The sequence below is a fragment of the Megalobrama amblycephala genome, linkage group LG1 (assembly GCF_018812025.1).
Source record: "Megalobrama amblycephala isolate DHTTF-2021 linkage group LG1, ASM1881202v1, whole genome shotgun sequence".
Lineage (NCBI taxonomy): Eukaryota > Metazoa > Chordata > Actinopteri > Cypriniformes > Xenocyprididae > Megalobrama > Megalobrama amblycephala.
Window position 1 is genome coordinate 72,800,672 of NC_063044.1, and position 13,987 is coordinate 72,814,658.

The following is a 13,987-nucleotide window of genomic DNA, read 5'->3' on the forward strand; positions in this document are numbered from 1 at the left end:
TACATTGAGGATATTTATAACAAGTATCAAGTATAGATGTATTGAATTAAAAAAAAAAAGACAATGTCAAATACTCCACAATAATTTCAGACTTCCTCATCTGATGTGGAGAGACCAGCTTGTCTGAGCGTAGCCTTTAGGAGGTGGATCTCAAGTCTGGCCTTGGTTTGCTGCAGTTTGGTCAGAGTCAGTTGTTCCTCTGCCAGAATGAGCAAACAGGACGTGCAACAAGGGACGCAATAGTTAGACACTATTTCTGATTTGGATTTGTTTTGGATTTCAAAAATCAGTGATTGCCATTCTTTGCATTTTTTTGGTTATTCTGTAATCATTGCATGCATCACTAATAAATATTCTAAAAACAAAAATATTTTCGATTGTGATGTATATATATATCAATTAGTGACAGAATAAAATTTATTGTTTTTGCTCAATTTTGACAGCTGTTTGGGGGATTATTTTATGAGGCCAAACTCTTTCTACTTTGCTGTAGGCCAATACTGAAAGGCTGAATACGTTAAAGCCTACCTAATCACTGTAGCATGACGGATGAACAAATAAAATTAAAACCTTATGAATAAATAGGATATCTTGTAAGATACTGCATGATCCAAATATAGTATTATTTGATACATTTTTAAAGTTTTCATTACATTTTGGCCATGAAATCCACGCTGAATCCACCCTTCTGATGGGATCAGTTTAATCCAGATTTTTTGGATCAAAGTGATCCAAATCCTACAAAAAAGTTCTGAAAAACCCAAACTAAAGGTTTGATCCAGATCAAAACCAAGATTGGATTATGTGATCCGATTATGTAATCCATTTTTTCTTTTGAAAAACACATTTTCAAGATTTGATCCAATCCGTTATCCAAAATCCTAGTGGATTACTTTTGAAAAACCGGGCCCTGGTGATAATAAAAAATCGGGACTGTGTTAAGTAGACATTGTTTTGAATAAATTTAAAAACTTTTATAACATGGTACTGAGTTTTTTTATTGATCAAACATGCTCGGAATACAAGTTTCTTCAGTTCTGTGGCGGACGGATATGTGACTGCAGTCCGCACCTGGAACTTAGGCTGTTTCGCGCTTTCCTGCCTCGTGTTGTACTTGCCGTCCCCACCAAGGAGTTTGTAAGTATTTTTGTAATATTGGTAAACTAATAGTGAGTGATTCCCGAAATTTTATTATAAAGTATTTTTCGTTAGTCCCAGTTGGTCCATCTAAGTCATCATTCAAATGTTTTTTCCTCCAAGTCTACATGCTTGCTAGTGTAACAGGTATACAAAGTATACAACTACATATTGTTATAATTCACACAAATTCAAACATATAATTCTTTTATGTTTTTATGATACCTGATCTAAAGGTGCGCTTCTCCTTTAAGTGTTGCATGGTCACAGTATGACCTAATTTCCTGTCCTAACTCCTCCTCTTCCCTTTTGAAACGTGATTCAAAGGAAGAGGTAGGTTTCTTTTGTCATCCTGTTAATTTTATGTAATCCTTATTTTAATTATATCTTTTATATTGGTATTTCCACCCAAACTTATGTATAAAGTACTATTCTATCTATCCTTGGGATTATTTTCGTCATGTTACGTTCATTGAGGTATATTTCTGTCTTTTATGTGAGACCAGCACATGGTAATGGAGGTGCACCATTTGTTTTATAGAGTGTTATAAGGGCCACTCAATCTGAGGCTGCTTATTTGTCTCTGATAAACAGTAAAAATGAATCGGCTGTCCCGTGTCTGTTTCTGCATCCACACAACGTAACACAACGCAGACCAAGTTTTAATACCCGCTGTCGCTGGCCGCACATAACGCTGGGCATAAGCGAGCCACACGGGTTACACTAGCAAAGGAAAATGTTAACGTTAGCTATGAAGGACGGAAATGAGGCACATGTGTAAATACCAACGGCAGTATCCTAGACCTAAAATAAAGCTAAAGCAAGCTAAAAAAAAAAAAATAACACAAATAAAGCTGGATGCGCAAAGAAGGTGAGATGAGTGTCCGACTTAAGATAATACCTTAGCGTCAAAAGCTATGGGTTGTGGCGCTCATTTTACGGCCACAGTAAAAAAAAAAAAAAAAAAGAAATTAATTATTTAAACTTTATATGGTTAGAAACGTAAGAAGTTACACTTTTATTTGATACCAGGGGCGTAAATCGCGGGGGGCAGGGGGGTATCCCCCCCCCCCCCCGCCAAAAAAAAATGAAAAAAATAATTAATAATCACGCTAAGTATTGTAATTAAATTATATAAACTTAAAATAACGATGCAAGTAAAGCAATGCAAACGCAAACGGGCGTTTTAAGTTTAGAAACATTTTGAGTCACCCCTCCCTTGCCTCACAGTGGTTTGTCCACCGCGCACGTCACACTTGTCTGTGTGTGTGTAGATTCTGTAGAAGTCCGGCGGCGCCGGCGGGAGAGAACAGATGAGTTCCAGCAAAGACTATAGAATAAAAAAGGGAAAGGGACCTTGGTTCCTGTAAATCGGCAAGGCTATTTTATTCAAAAACATAGGATGAAGTGATTATTTTCTCTTTAATGCTGACGGTGCTGAGTAATTAGTCATAACAACAACAACAACAACAAAAAAAGATGATAACTGGTGATTTTTTTCTGTGAGTCCGCTATTTTAGCGATTATAATGTTACCTAGCTTGTTTGGTAGCTTGTTTACCATAGCTTGTTGGATACTAAGTCATCCACACCAACAACAATTAACATTGTGATAAGAATATGTGAACTGTAATAAGGCTAATAGATTTACTGTTGTGTTGGGTTATGTTCAGTGTGTATTCATGGTATTTTGGTGACTTGGTTGTAAACAACTTTAAAAATATAATATATAAGATTTTGAAGAAGAATATTTTGGCCAGTTTAGTCAGTTTTTTCATTGAACCAAAGAGAAACTGTGAGCATATTGGCAGTCCCCATGCTACACTAATAATAGTAGGTCTTCTGTGTAACACAACATATATTTTTTATAAGTAAAATTTTGGCTGTATTATTTGCGCCCCCTTCAAAAATTGCATTTAAGAAATTTTATTTTTATTGTCCCCTCCTGTCAGATGAAATTTATGCCCCTGATTAGCTGTCTGAACACCAGAGACAAACGGTTTTATCACCCGTTAAAGACAAAAAAAAGTAATCGAATTTTAGTTTAAAGTGTCAGACTCATGTTAGCTGATTGTATAGCGTCCACGCTGACATGGTTCAAAGACCAAGATACTTGGTTCAAAGACCAGAATCAGGCTATGTTGTCGTATAAAATTAAATGAAGTAACTGAAATGTGACCCATGCTAATTAATTCCTCCCCTCCCCTCCTTTCTCTCGTCTCTCTTTTATCTTTTATTAGAATCCCTCATTCATCAGAGCAGCTACCAAGAGAAGTGAGTATTTGTCCTCTGCCTCCTTTGTCTCAATGTTATTTCAACACAAAGTCTCCAAAGTACTTACATACATATGCAACTGATCTCAGCTGGTATTCTGTCTATAATGGAGTGGAATGGAAATTTCTAAGTGACCCCAGACTTTTGACTGGGACCTTGAATTTCACCTTGGGGATCAATATAGTATCTATCATGTGATTGCAATAGACATACAATATATTAAAATAAAAATAAATATGAATTGATTTTTTGAATTCTATGAATCGATTTTGAATCTGTAGTTGAGTTGTAGTTGAATCAATTCTTTTTCACACACCCCGTGTGTGTGTGTGTGTATATATATATATATATATATATATATATATATATATATATATATATAATATATATGTTTGTATATGGTAGACACACATACATGTATACATAGCTGCTTTAACAAAACAACACAAAACCAAAGATATCTGCCCTTTATCGGCAGATAGTGCTAATTGATGATCAACAATCAGTATCTGCATATAAAAACAGGACAAGGCACATCTCTAGTGTGTGTGCACGCAAAATAATTAATATTACTGGATTTTGTTATGAGACTTTCAACTTTTTTATGGTTACAGATGGCTTATTTAAGAATGTGGAGAAAACGTAAAGCAGATATCAATGAACTTCTCCTGTCTGAAAACGACAATGCAGTGACAATCAACAACGCAGTCATGACAAATGACAGAAAGGAAACAACCAATGATGATGGTGGAAGCAATACTGATGACCACAGCACCATTGTGACCACTGATGGTTCAGACTTTGACACAGACATTGGAATGTGTGACTCAGATGTGGAGATTTTGAATCCCGAACCAGAGGCCCAAGTTAGAAACCTAGGCAATGACTTGCGAGAGTGGAGTACAAGACACCAAATTACTAATAGGTCCCTAAATGAATTATTGCAAATGCTAAGGGATCATGGACATGTACTCCCCAAAGATTCCCGCACATTACTAGCCACCCCTCAAGTCATTGACAGCCATTCAAAATGCAATGGACAGTATATATACAATGGCTTGGAGGGCGGCATTTCCTATATACTGTGTCAAAATGATGCTTTCAGGCAACAACACAGTACGGTCAGTTTAGATGTCAACATTGATGGACTACCAATCTTTAAAAGTAGCAAAATCCAGTTCTGGCCAATACTGGTGAAATTTAACAATTTCAATCCATTTATTGTGGCATTATACTGTGGGGAAAGCAAGCCTGAGCCCCTTGATGATTATCTCCATGACTTTTTGGAGGAGTTCAATAATCTCCAACAGAATGGCCTGGTGATTCGTGGCAAAAAGTTTGCAGTAAATATTCATACCTTTGTTTGTGATGCACCGGCAAGAGCATATTTAAAATGCATTAAAGGTCATACTGCATATGACAGTTGTGAGAGGTGCCAAGTGAAAGGCCAGTATGTCGAAAGAAGAGTCGTCTTCAATCAGTTGACATCCATCTTGCGCACAGATGAAGCATTTAGTCAGATAGAGTATTCCCGCCATCAAAATGGGTCTAGCCCTTTAATAGCTGCTGGGATTCCCTGTGTCAGTGCCTTTGTGTTAGACTATATGCATACGATTTGCTTGGGTGTTGTTAGGCGGCTGCTGGTGTATCTGACTAGAGGCCCAAAACTGTGTAGGCTCTCTGTGAGACAGAAAATTGAAATATCACAAAAACTGAACATGCTACGAGGCCATATGCCCAGCGAGTTTGCGCGACAGCCCCGTGGCCTTCAGGAGTTGGACAGGTGGAAAGCCACAGAGTTCCGTCAGTTTCTTCTTTACACGGGACCCATAGTACTCAAAAATACTGTCTCTTCACAGCTGTATGCTCATTTTGTGACATTGACCGTGGCAGTATCCATCATGCTGGACTCGGATGACGTGACAAGAGCTGCCTATTTGGATTTTTCTTCTGAACTGATGAGGCACTTTGTGTCTAGCTGCCCTGCACTCTATGGAAAAACATTTGCTGTGTACAATGTGCATGCCCTGTTACACATCCATGAAGATGTCTCTCGTTTCAAATGCTCTTTAAATGACATATGTTGCTTTCCATATGAGAATTATTTGCAGCAGATCAAAAGATTGGTCAGGACTGGCCAAAATCCATTAGCGCAGGTGTCCAAACGACTGGTCGAAATTGAACATGCCCAGGGGAATTCCAGTGCACAGTCTAAGGCGAAGCCCAAAATGTACATTTCAACAAAAATGAGAGACAGCTGCTTCCTTTTGAAAGATGAGAGGTTTGCTTTTGTTCAAGAGAGGAGGGGAGATGGGACGGTTGTTTGCGATGTGATAAAACAGAGACACACTGTCAATCTGTTTGACAAACCATGTCTGTCAAAGCTCTTGAACATTGGTTACATAGGGCATAGCCGTAGATTCAAAAGAAAAGAACTCAAGGAAGAAGACCTCAGTCGAAAAGTAGCCTGTCTACCTTACAACAATGGCTCTGTCATGATTCCTCTGCGGCATGGCATTGAACATTCATGTTGAAGATTGGCAAGTCAAAAAGTATGTTGGAAATATACTGGTGTGTGTGTTTAAAAACTTTCATTTTTTAATATATTAATTTTTGTTGCAGGTTATGCTTTTTGTCAGAGCCGTTTGGAATGAAAATGGGAAGGAAATGGAGGGGACCATCCCTGATGCCTGGGTTAATGTAGCTGAGAAAACCCTTCGGTGGCCAAAGACAAGGGCAAAATATTGTTTTGAAAACCATGTGGCCCCTAAGGATGACTGGGATATGTTCCCATTGTTGAAAGTGAAATTTACCGCAGGTAACCTCTCATATTTTGATACCATGGTAAAACAAATTTGAGAAGTTATGTGGACAAGACATTGATATAAGCTTTGATGACATGCATGCTGTCTTTGCAGAAAGTCTCCATGAGTGTGAGGAATATGATCAAACCAGCCATGCTGAACAATGTGAAGATGAAGACGAAGAGGTTATAGTGCGAAAGAGGATGAAAAAAACTAAAACTTTTGAAGATTATGTTGAAGGTATGCCCCTATCATTGGCTGAATAGTGAAAACATGCATACTCGCGTTACAATTGGAACGTGTTTTATTATTCAAAGGATCTGACCTGTCTGAGGCGACTGCTGAGGGGGAGGATAAAGAAGAGAGGAAAGGAGGTACAGAAATGTTTCTTGTGGCATTAATTGAATGTATTGAAATGTTGCCTGTGCTCAGTACAAAATCAAGTAAACTGTATATTAATTTTTTTTTATACCCCTTATTTACTGATCAGATGCCAGTCCCGAAATTCCAGTCTTTCCCACCCCACCAATCAAAATGTCAAAGAATGGTGAGTTGATTGCTAAGGTGACATGCACATTTTAACCAGATTTAAATTTTAAGTTAAGTATTTGTAATTTTATTAAACTTTGTCTGTCTTTGTTGTCATTGGGTTGCATCAGATCAAATCGTGGCGAGTAGAGCTGTCAATCTTCCAATTTAATACCATTCAAATTTCATTTTTTTTATATATTCGAATATTTAATGCTCAAATGCAGCCATTACTTTTTATTACTGTACTATTATGCATTGTCAATCTTGTACTGAAACATTATCTAACAAGTGTATTGAAGCGGCTATAAAGGCTAGCGGTGATCGGTTAGCACAATTACAGCATGTTCGAAAGCACAGCCGAAACGATTTCATAACATAACAATAGCTTTAGCCGCAATGCCAATGGCTGCTGTGGAAAAAATTCAATTGATCGCTAAATAAGAGACAAACCTTTTCCAGTTGTCTTTATAAAGATTTATTTTCTTGCAAGAAACAGTCAAACAATGAGTGGCTGCAGACTGTGGCCACCAACCATAACAATCCTTTGGTTTTTATACCTCCCTCTTACTCAAGGCTAATGCCACTCTTCTCCTGTAATCACTACTGTGATCACACAATATTAGTAAAATATCTAATTGAAATGACTTTGACTGATATTGCGATTGTGATATGATCATTATTATATGATTATATGAACATTATCATATCATTATTTTCACTGTAAAATATTTAAAAAAAGATTGAAGTGGGTTTTTTTTTTTTTTTTTTTTTGCGAGAAGTCTCTATTTGTAGGCCGGGATGTCTCTGCAGCACCACAATACTTTATTTTAGAATGGTATGACATTTTGCATTTAACAAAAATTGCACCCCCACTGCAATTTGGATATTGCGCTAGTTCATATTGCGATTTTGATAAAATTGTGATTAATTGCGCAGCCCTACCTACTACTGATCATGACTGACTGACGTTTCCGATTTGGTTTGTTTAGGTTCACCCAGGTCTGTGGGCCAGGAAAAGTCAACTATTCGTGAGTATATCCTTTCATTGCTGAATATTGCAGGCAGGTCACTAGGACTATTGTTCATGACTGACTTATGTTTGTGACTGATGTTTCTGCTCTCCATTGCTTAGGTACACCCAAGTCTGTGGATCGTAACAGGTCAAGTAGTGGTGAGTTTAACTTCTCATTTTTAAAATATCAAATCAGCATGCAGATCAGTAGCACTATTGATCATGACTGACTGATGTTTTTGTCTGACGTTTCTGCTCTCCATTGCTTAGGTACACCCAAGTCTGTGGATCGTAACAGGTCAAGTAGTGGTGAGTTTAACTTCTCATTTTTAAAATATCAAATCAGCATGCAGATCAGTAGCACTATTGATCATGACTGACTGATGTTTGTGACTGATGTTTCTGCTCTCCATTGCTTAGGTACACCCAAGTCTGTGGATCGTAACAGGTCAAGTAGTGGTGAGTTTAACTTCTCATTTTTAAAATATCAAATCAGCATGCAGATCAGTAGCACTATTGATCATGACTGACTGATGTTTTTGTCTGACGTTTCTGCTCTCCATTGCTTAGGTACACCCAAGTCTGTGGGTCGTAACAGGCCAAGTAGTGGTGAGTTTAGGTTTTCAGTTTTAGATTATCAAATCAGCATGCAGATCAGTAGCACTATTGATCATGACTGACTGATGTTTGTGACTGATGTTTCTGCTCTCCATTGCTTAGGTACACCCAAGTCTGTGGGTCGCAACAGGCCAAGTAGTGGTGAGTTTAGGTTTTCATTTTTAGATTATCAGCATGAAGGTCAGTAACACTTTTGATCATTGTTGACTGATGTTGCTGCTCTGCTTTGTTTAGGTTCACCCAGGTCTGTGGGCCAGGACAAGTCAACTAGTCGTGAGTATATCCTTTCAATTGCTGAATATTGCAGGCAGGTCACTAGGACTGTTGTTCATGACTGACTTATGTTTGTGACTGATTTTCTGCTCTCCATTGCTTAGGTACATCCAGGACTGTGGACCGCGACAGTTCTACTAGTGGTGAGTTTAACTTCTCATTTTTAAAATATCAAATCAGCATGCAGATCAGTAGCACTATTGATCATGAAAAACTGATGTTTCAGTATTGGGTTGCACAGGTTCGTCAAGGTCCAGATCCAGGTCCAGGTCCGTGGGCCGGGACAGTTCAAGTAGTTGTAAGTATAGCCAGTCGCAGTTGGCTTGTCTTATTGCATATCAAATCAGCATAGGTCATTAGGGCTGTGACGGTAGGCGTGACAACCGCGCCACCGCGGTCGTGGAGTGTCACCGGCGGTAGTGTGACATCATATATAATATATATTTATATATCTCAGAGATCGCGTTAACCGAAAATGTTCCGTCTTTGATGGAATTTTTTTTAGCAGTGACGGAAAAAAAATCTGCAGCCCGTCCGTCATTTTGACAGATTATGTAGCTTGTAACTGTAATTCCCACTCCCTGTCCAGTAGGTGGTGAGTGCGCTCCAGTGTGGCTCAGAGAGCGAGTTCAGTCTCCAGAATAAAATGAAAACGATGCGTTGTTTGATTACACACAGACGAAGCACCCTAGTTTAAGTCAATTTTAAAGTAATAAATTACTTATGCTTACTTACATAATTAAGTTTTGTTATTTTTCTTGCTGACTATGAGTTTATGGTCAACGAATGGCTTTTCTGAGGTATATTGTTACGTGACATTATTTGCAATACTGATTGAACTGATGTGATACAGATTTCGGTAAGCTACTTTATCTTTCAACATATTTTTTTTATTTTCATTCATGTTTATTTCATTCTGTACAGTAGTAAAGAGGAAAGGATAATCACATTCACTCACAATCCGCGACGTGTTCAAGATGGAAACTGAAAGTGACGCAGTCTTTGATCAACTTTCTTTTCATAATATAAATAAACGCATAGCCTATGCCTATTTGCTTATCCTGTAAGTTCGTGAATAAAAATGAAAATGTGGACGAAATCAGAAGCTATTAAATGTCTTATTAAAATATAAAAATTAAAATGACGAGTAATTATTGATTATGATGGATTTTTTTTACGATCCTGCCCATCAAAATGACGGTGAAACGCAAGTCTAAAGCAACCTCTGATGTTATAATATATATATATAGCCTATATATAAAACCAAACCCCGCCCCCTTCGGACCCCACCACCGCAACACCGGCGGTTGTCGGTGATTTACCACCGCGGTGGTAAAAATTTGCCACCGTCACAGCCCTATAGGTCATTAGCACTATTGATGATGGCTAAATCTGGGCTGCTCAGGTTCCTCCAGGTCTGTGAGCCGGGACAGTTCAAGTAGTCGTGAGTATTGCCAGTTACATTTGGCTTCTCTTATTGAATGTCAAATTAGCATGAAGAATACTATTGTTACTGGACTGACTAATGTTGGTGGTTTGGGTTTATCAGGTGTACCCAGGTCCCAGGCTGTGGAGAGCAGGTCCATGGATGGTGAATGCCATTGGTTGTATCACTCAATGAGGCACATTGTACATATGTTCAAAATATATTGATCGCTTCACACACTTTTTTTTTTTCTTTCCTGCTTAGGTCTTTCACATGCAAGGTCCATTTCCAATAGGGATGTGCCAACCACGTTCCCGCTGTCAGAAGCGAGTAAGTACAATAATATTTTCATGTGACACCCAGACTAATAACTTGTGTATTATAACATTGCATTCCCTTTGTAACTGTTTGGTAAATCAGACTTTGGCATTTATGACATTTAGTTTAGAACAATCTCTTAATAATTTTTTTTTTTTTTAATGAAAAACGGTTAAGGTTTCCCTTTTGAATAAAATGTTAATAAAACTAGCTAATTGAATAATTATAAATTTTTCTGGGATTACAAGAGAGCAAGTCATGTCACCTTTATTTATATAGCACTTTTTACAGTGCAGATTGTTACAAAGCTGCTTCACAGTGTTAAACCAGAAAATAATGCAACAGAATTTGATTAGGCTGTACAGCTGCTCTGGAGAAAACAGTGATGTCATCAGCTCAGTTCAATTATCATATAGTGACAATGCGGACAGATCAGTAATATAGTTGAAATTTCAGTGCCCCCGACTGAGCAAGCCAAGCATTCTTTTACTGAAAGGCTGAAATGCTTGCTTTTATCAGAGAACCATGATTATAGTGAGTAATAATTTTTTTCTTAATTTCTCATTATTGCCAGAGTTCCAGAAAATCGTTCTTACAAAGCTGGTGACTCTCACTGATGAAGTCAGAAAAATGCAGAGGAGCGTACCTCAATCTGGAATTGAAATAAAGAAGATGGACACCTTGGAAGAGTTCCAGAGGGAGGAGGCTTCTCTTCTGGAACCACACAAATTTGAAACCTTGGTAAGATGTTTTCAACCTCTAATGCCAAATGGGGTTATGCGGAACGCTGAGTGTTTGTACCGGAAAACAGGTCTTAATCATTTTAGCTTTTCACTTCAGTACACATCTGTAGCGGTAGGGTACACATCTGATCTCTTAGGTAACTGATAAGTTTTGCTTATTATAATAAAACTCTTATTTCTGATCAAACTTTAGTCTATATCTTTTAATTAAAATGTTGGATTGTTAAAATATCTGGAATGGCAACATCCGAGCAACAGTTTTTGTTGTGTGCCGAGCTGCGAGTATTTTTAAAACACTAAGAAACAACGTGAAACTTTGCTCCAATTATCTCCAGGGGCTCTACACATGAACTCCAGCATTGAGAACATTGTGTATAGTTTACTAAAAGGTTTTAAACAACTCCCTTAAGCAATTAGAATAATCATGTATTTTATTAACACTGTATTGATAGTGACAAATTAATATAACTGATTTTACAATATATATATATATATATATATATATATATATATATATATATATATATATATATATATATATATATATTATTTTTTTTTTTTTTTTTTTTTCCATAGCTGTATATATATATATTTTTTTTCATTTTGGTTTTGTTTTGAGGAATAAGGTGATCTTTTGGGCAAATCTGCATTTTTATATTTTACCTACTGATACAATTTGTTGGAAAATGTGATATTAAACAAAGCTTGCAATTTTCTCAAGACTAGACCAGATGCATATAATTGTTAAAATTGACAGTTTTTCAGGGCAGCAAACAACTGGACCCCACTGGTTGAACTTTTTTCTATCCATACAATGTTATCACCTTTTTACTCTTAATATTTTTTCATGTTTTTTTTTTTTTTTTTTTTTTAATCATAGGTTTGTCAGCTGGCAAGAGTGGGGGGGAGAGATGTTAAGGACTGCACGCACAAAGTGATGGACAGGTATTTATTTACACATTTACTTAACAGACATAGGTCTTTAGACATTTGACCAGAACAATTGATCATATTAGTTCAGCTCTACTTTGGTTTTCTTATGTCCCCAATTTTTCATTTGGTGGTTGACAGAATTTAGTTGATGGTTTAAGTATAAGGAGCAGGACTACGCTTGGCGATATGGATAAAAAATCATATCTTGGTGTTCTTTGGCTCAATGGTGATATACAGTTTTATCTTTTTTTTTTTTATGAAAATGGATAAATATGTAGTTTTAAGTCAAAGCCACGTGTGAGATGTCATACGCACTAGGTCCCGACTGATGTGGATTTTTTTGAGCCGATGCTGATTTAAAGAGACTCAGAAATGCTGATTACCGATTAATCGTCCAATGTTTACATTTTTTATTTATAAAGAAGTGTGTAAATGTTGTTCATATGCAGGATGCACAATTAATGCATAAAAGGGTACTCTGTACTCTGTTTGTAAACCATAATAATAGCCATCTATCTTGTACAGGTTGACAACAAGGCGCTGGCCTTTAGGTTTACATTCCCCTTGCTATTTTCTTGATATCAAGTCAACCCCAAAACACTTTAAAACAAAACTTATTTATTTCAAAATACAAGTAAATACTACATAAGCAATAGATCAAAACACCATTCTTGTACATTGGTAATTGTGAAAAAGCTAGTCGCCTCATATGGTGTAGAGATTAATGAGAAAGTTGTTAGCAAAGTGTGCTAAATTGTCAAAGAGTCCTAACTTTAATTCTTACAGACATCTAGAAATCTACTAGGCACAGTTGCACGCATTTATAGGACTGAAGAAGGAAACGTAATGTTTGTTTACTGTATAACTTACCATCAACCAAACCTAAATCATCTGCATAGCAAGTTAGCAACAGAGCATCACCCGTATTCTCACTGGCGCGGTGAGAGCACTATCTGGCAGATCTCTCTCAGATCAGTCGTTTTCAGGCTATTTGATGAAGGTAAAAATAGTATGGCTATGCATAATGCAGGGTTTTTTTGTGTCATTGATTTTGAATTCCTGCAGGAAAAAGTTGAGGCAATTCAACTTATTGGAGAAATGCAATCTGCGGTCACCATGCATGGACAATCATGTTACGTGTGTGTGTGTGTGTGTGTGTGTGTGAGAGTGTGTGTGTGTAATAATTGCATATTATTTTTGTCTTGGATTGGATTAGGCTCTTCACCAATCAACTTATGACCAAATTCAATATGAAGGGGAAGGGTAAAAAAGGAAAATTACGGTTTGAGGACAAAACAGTGTTTTCAGCAATAAAAGGTTAGCTTCATATTATGGTCATTTAAAAAAAAAAATTGTATATATGTGTGTATATGTATGTGTGTGGAATGCTTAATATCAGGCTTGATGTAGTTTTACTTGATTTGTGATTTAATAACCATTTCATTTAATTGATTAGAGTACTTGATTTTCAACTATGTACACTCTGCTGCAAGCTAAACCACAACAGTGGCATTTGTATCCATTTATTTTACATGTGGATTTTTTTTGCTTTGATTGTAGCTGCTGTCATGAAATGGGATGCCGCTGCAACAGAGGCCCAGATAAAATCATCTGCAGCTGATCACCTGAAACATGCCCCTGGGAGACTCGGGGGTGGTGGCTATTAATCTTTAAGGAGCCACATTTTGTTAATTGTTTTACTGTTTTAACAACATTTTATATATTTTGTAATTGTGTTAATTTCTGTTCTGGCTTTTAAGATTTGTGTTATTGTGTTCTAGGCTGTGAAGTTTTGTTCACCAGAAAAAATTAGTAATAAAGTAGTTTGAGAATTTTAATAGTTGATTTCTTGGAGTGGTCAGTTTACAGGAAAATGGTAAGCAGTTTATTGCCATTATATTGATAAAATGCAGTTTATA

General features: G+C 37.0%; 1 protein-coding gene across 12 annotated transcripts; it reads left to right on the forward strand.

Annotated features, from left to right (window-relative positions):
* Positions 1-1,436: 1,436 nt before the first annotated feature.
* On the forward strand, positions 1,437-13,808 carry LOC125246570. Of its 12 annotated transcripts, none has more exons than XM_048157594.1 (22): positions 2,260-2,639; positions 3,377-3,410; positions 6,033-6,228; positions 6,329-6,454; positions 6,532-6,588; positions 6,705-6,761; positions 7,735-7,773; positions 7,878-7,916; positions 8,028-8,066; positions 8,178-8,216; positions 8,328-8,366; positions 8,478-8,516; positions 8,610-8,648; positions 8,753-8,791; positions 8,875-8,946; positions 10,054-10,092; positions 10,198-10,239; positions 10,339-10,404; positions 10,967-11,133; positions 12,016-12,080; positions 13,285-13,385; positions 13,629-13,808. In XM_048157594.1, the coding sequence occupies exons 1-22, from the start codon at positions 2,617-2,619 to the stop codon at positions 13,733-13,735; spliced, it is 1,464 nt and encodes a 487-aa protein (XP_048013551.1). In that variant the 5' UTR covers positions 2,260-2,616; the 3' UTR covers positions 13,736-13,808. The 12 variants fall into 12 exon arrangements, with proteins under 12 accessions (XP_048013537.1, XP_048013489.1, XP_048013515.1 ...); XM_048157601.1 differs by having other exon boundaries at positions 2,261-2,639; positions 8,890-8,946; XM_048157580.1 differs by lacking the exon at positions 2,260-2,639 and adding an exon at positions 1,437-1,470 and having other exon boundaries at positions 10,054-10,239.
* The last annotated feature ends 179 nt before the right edge of the window (positions 13,809-13,987 follow it).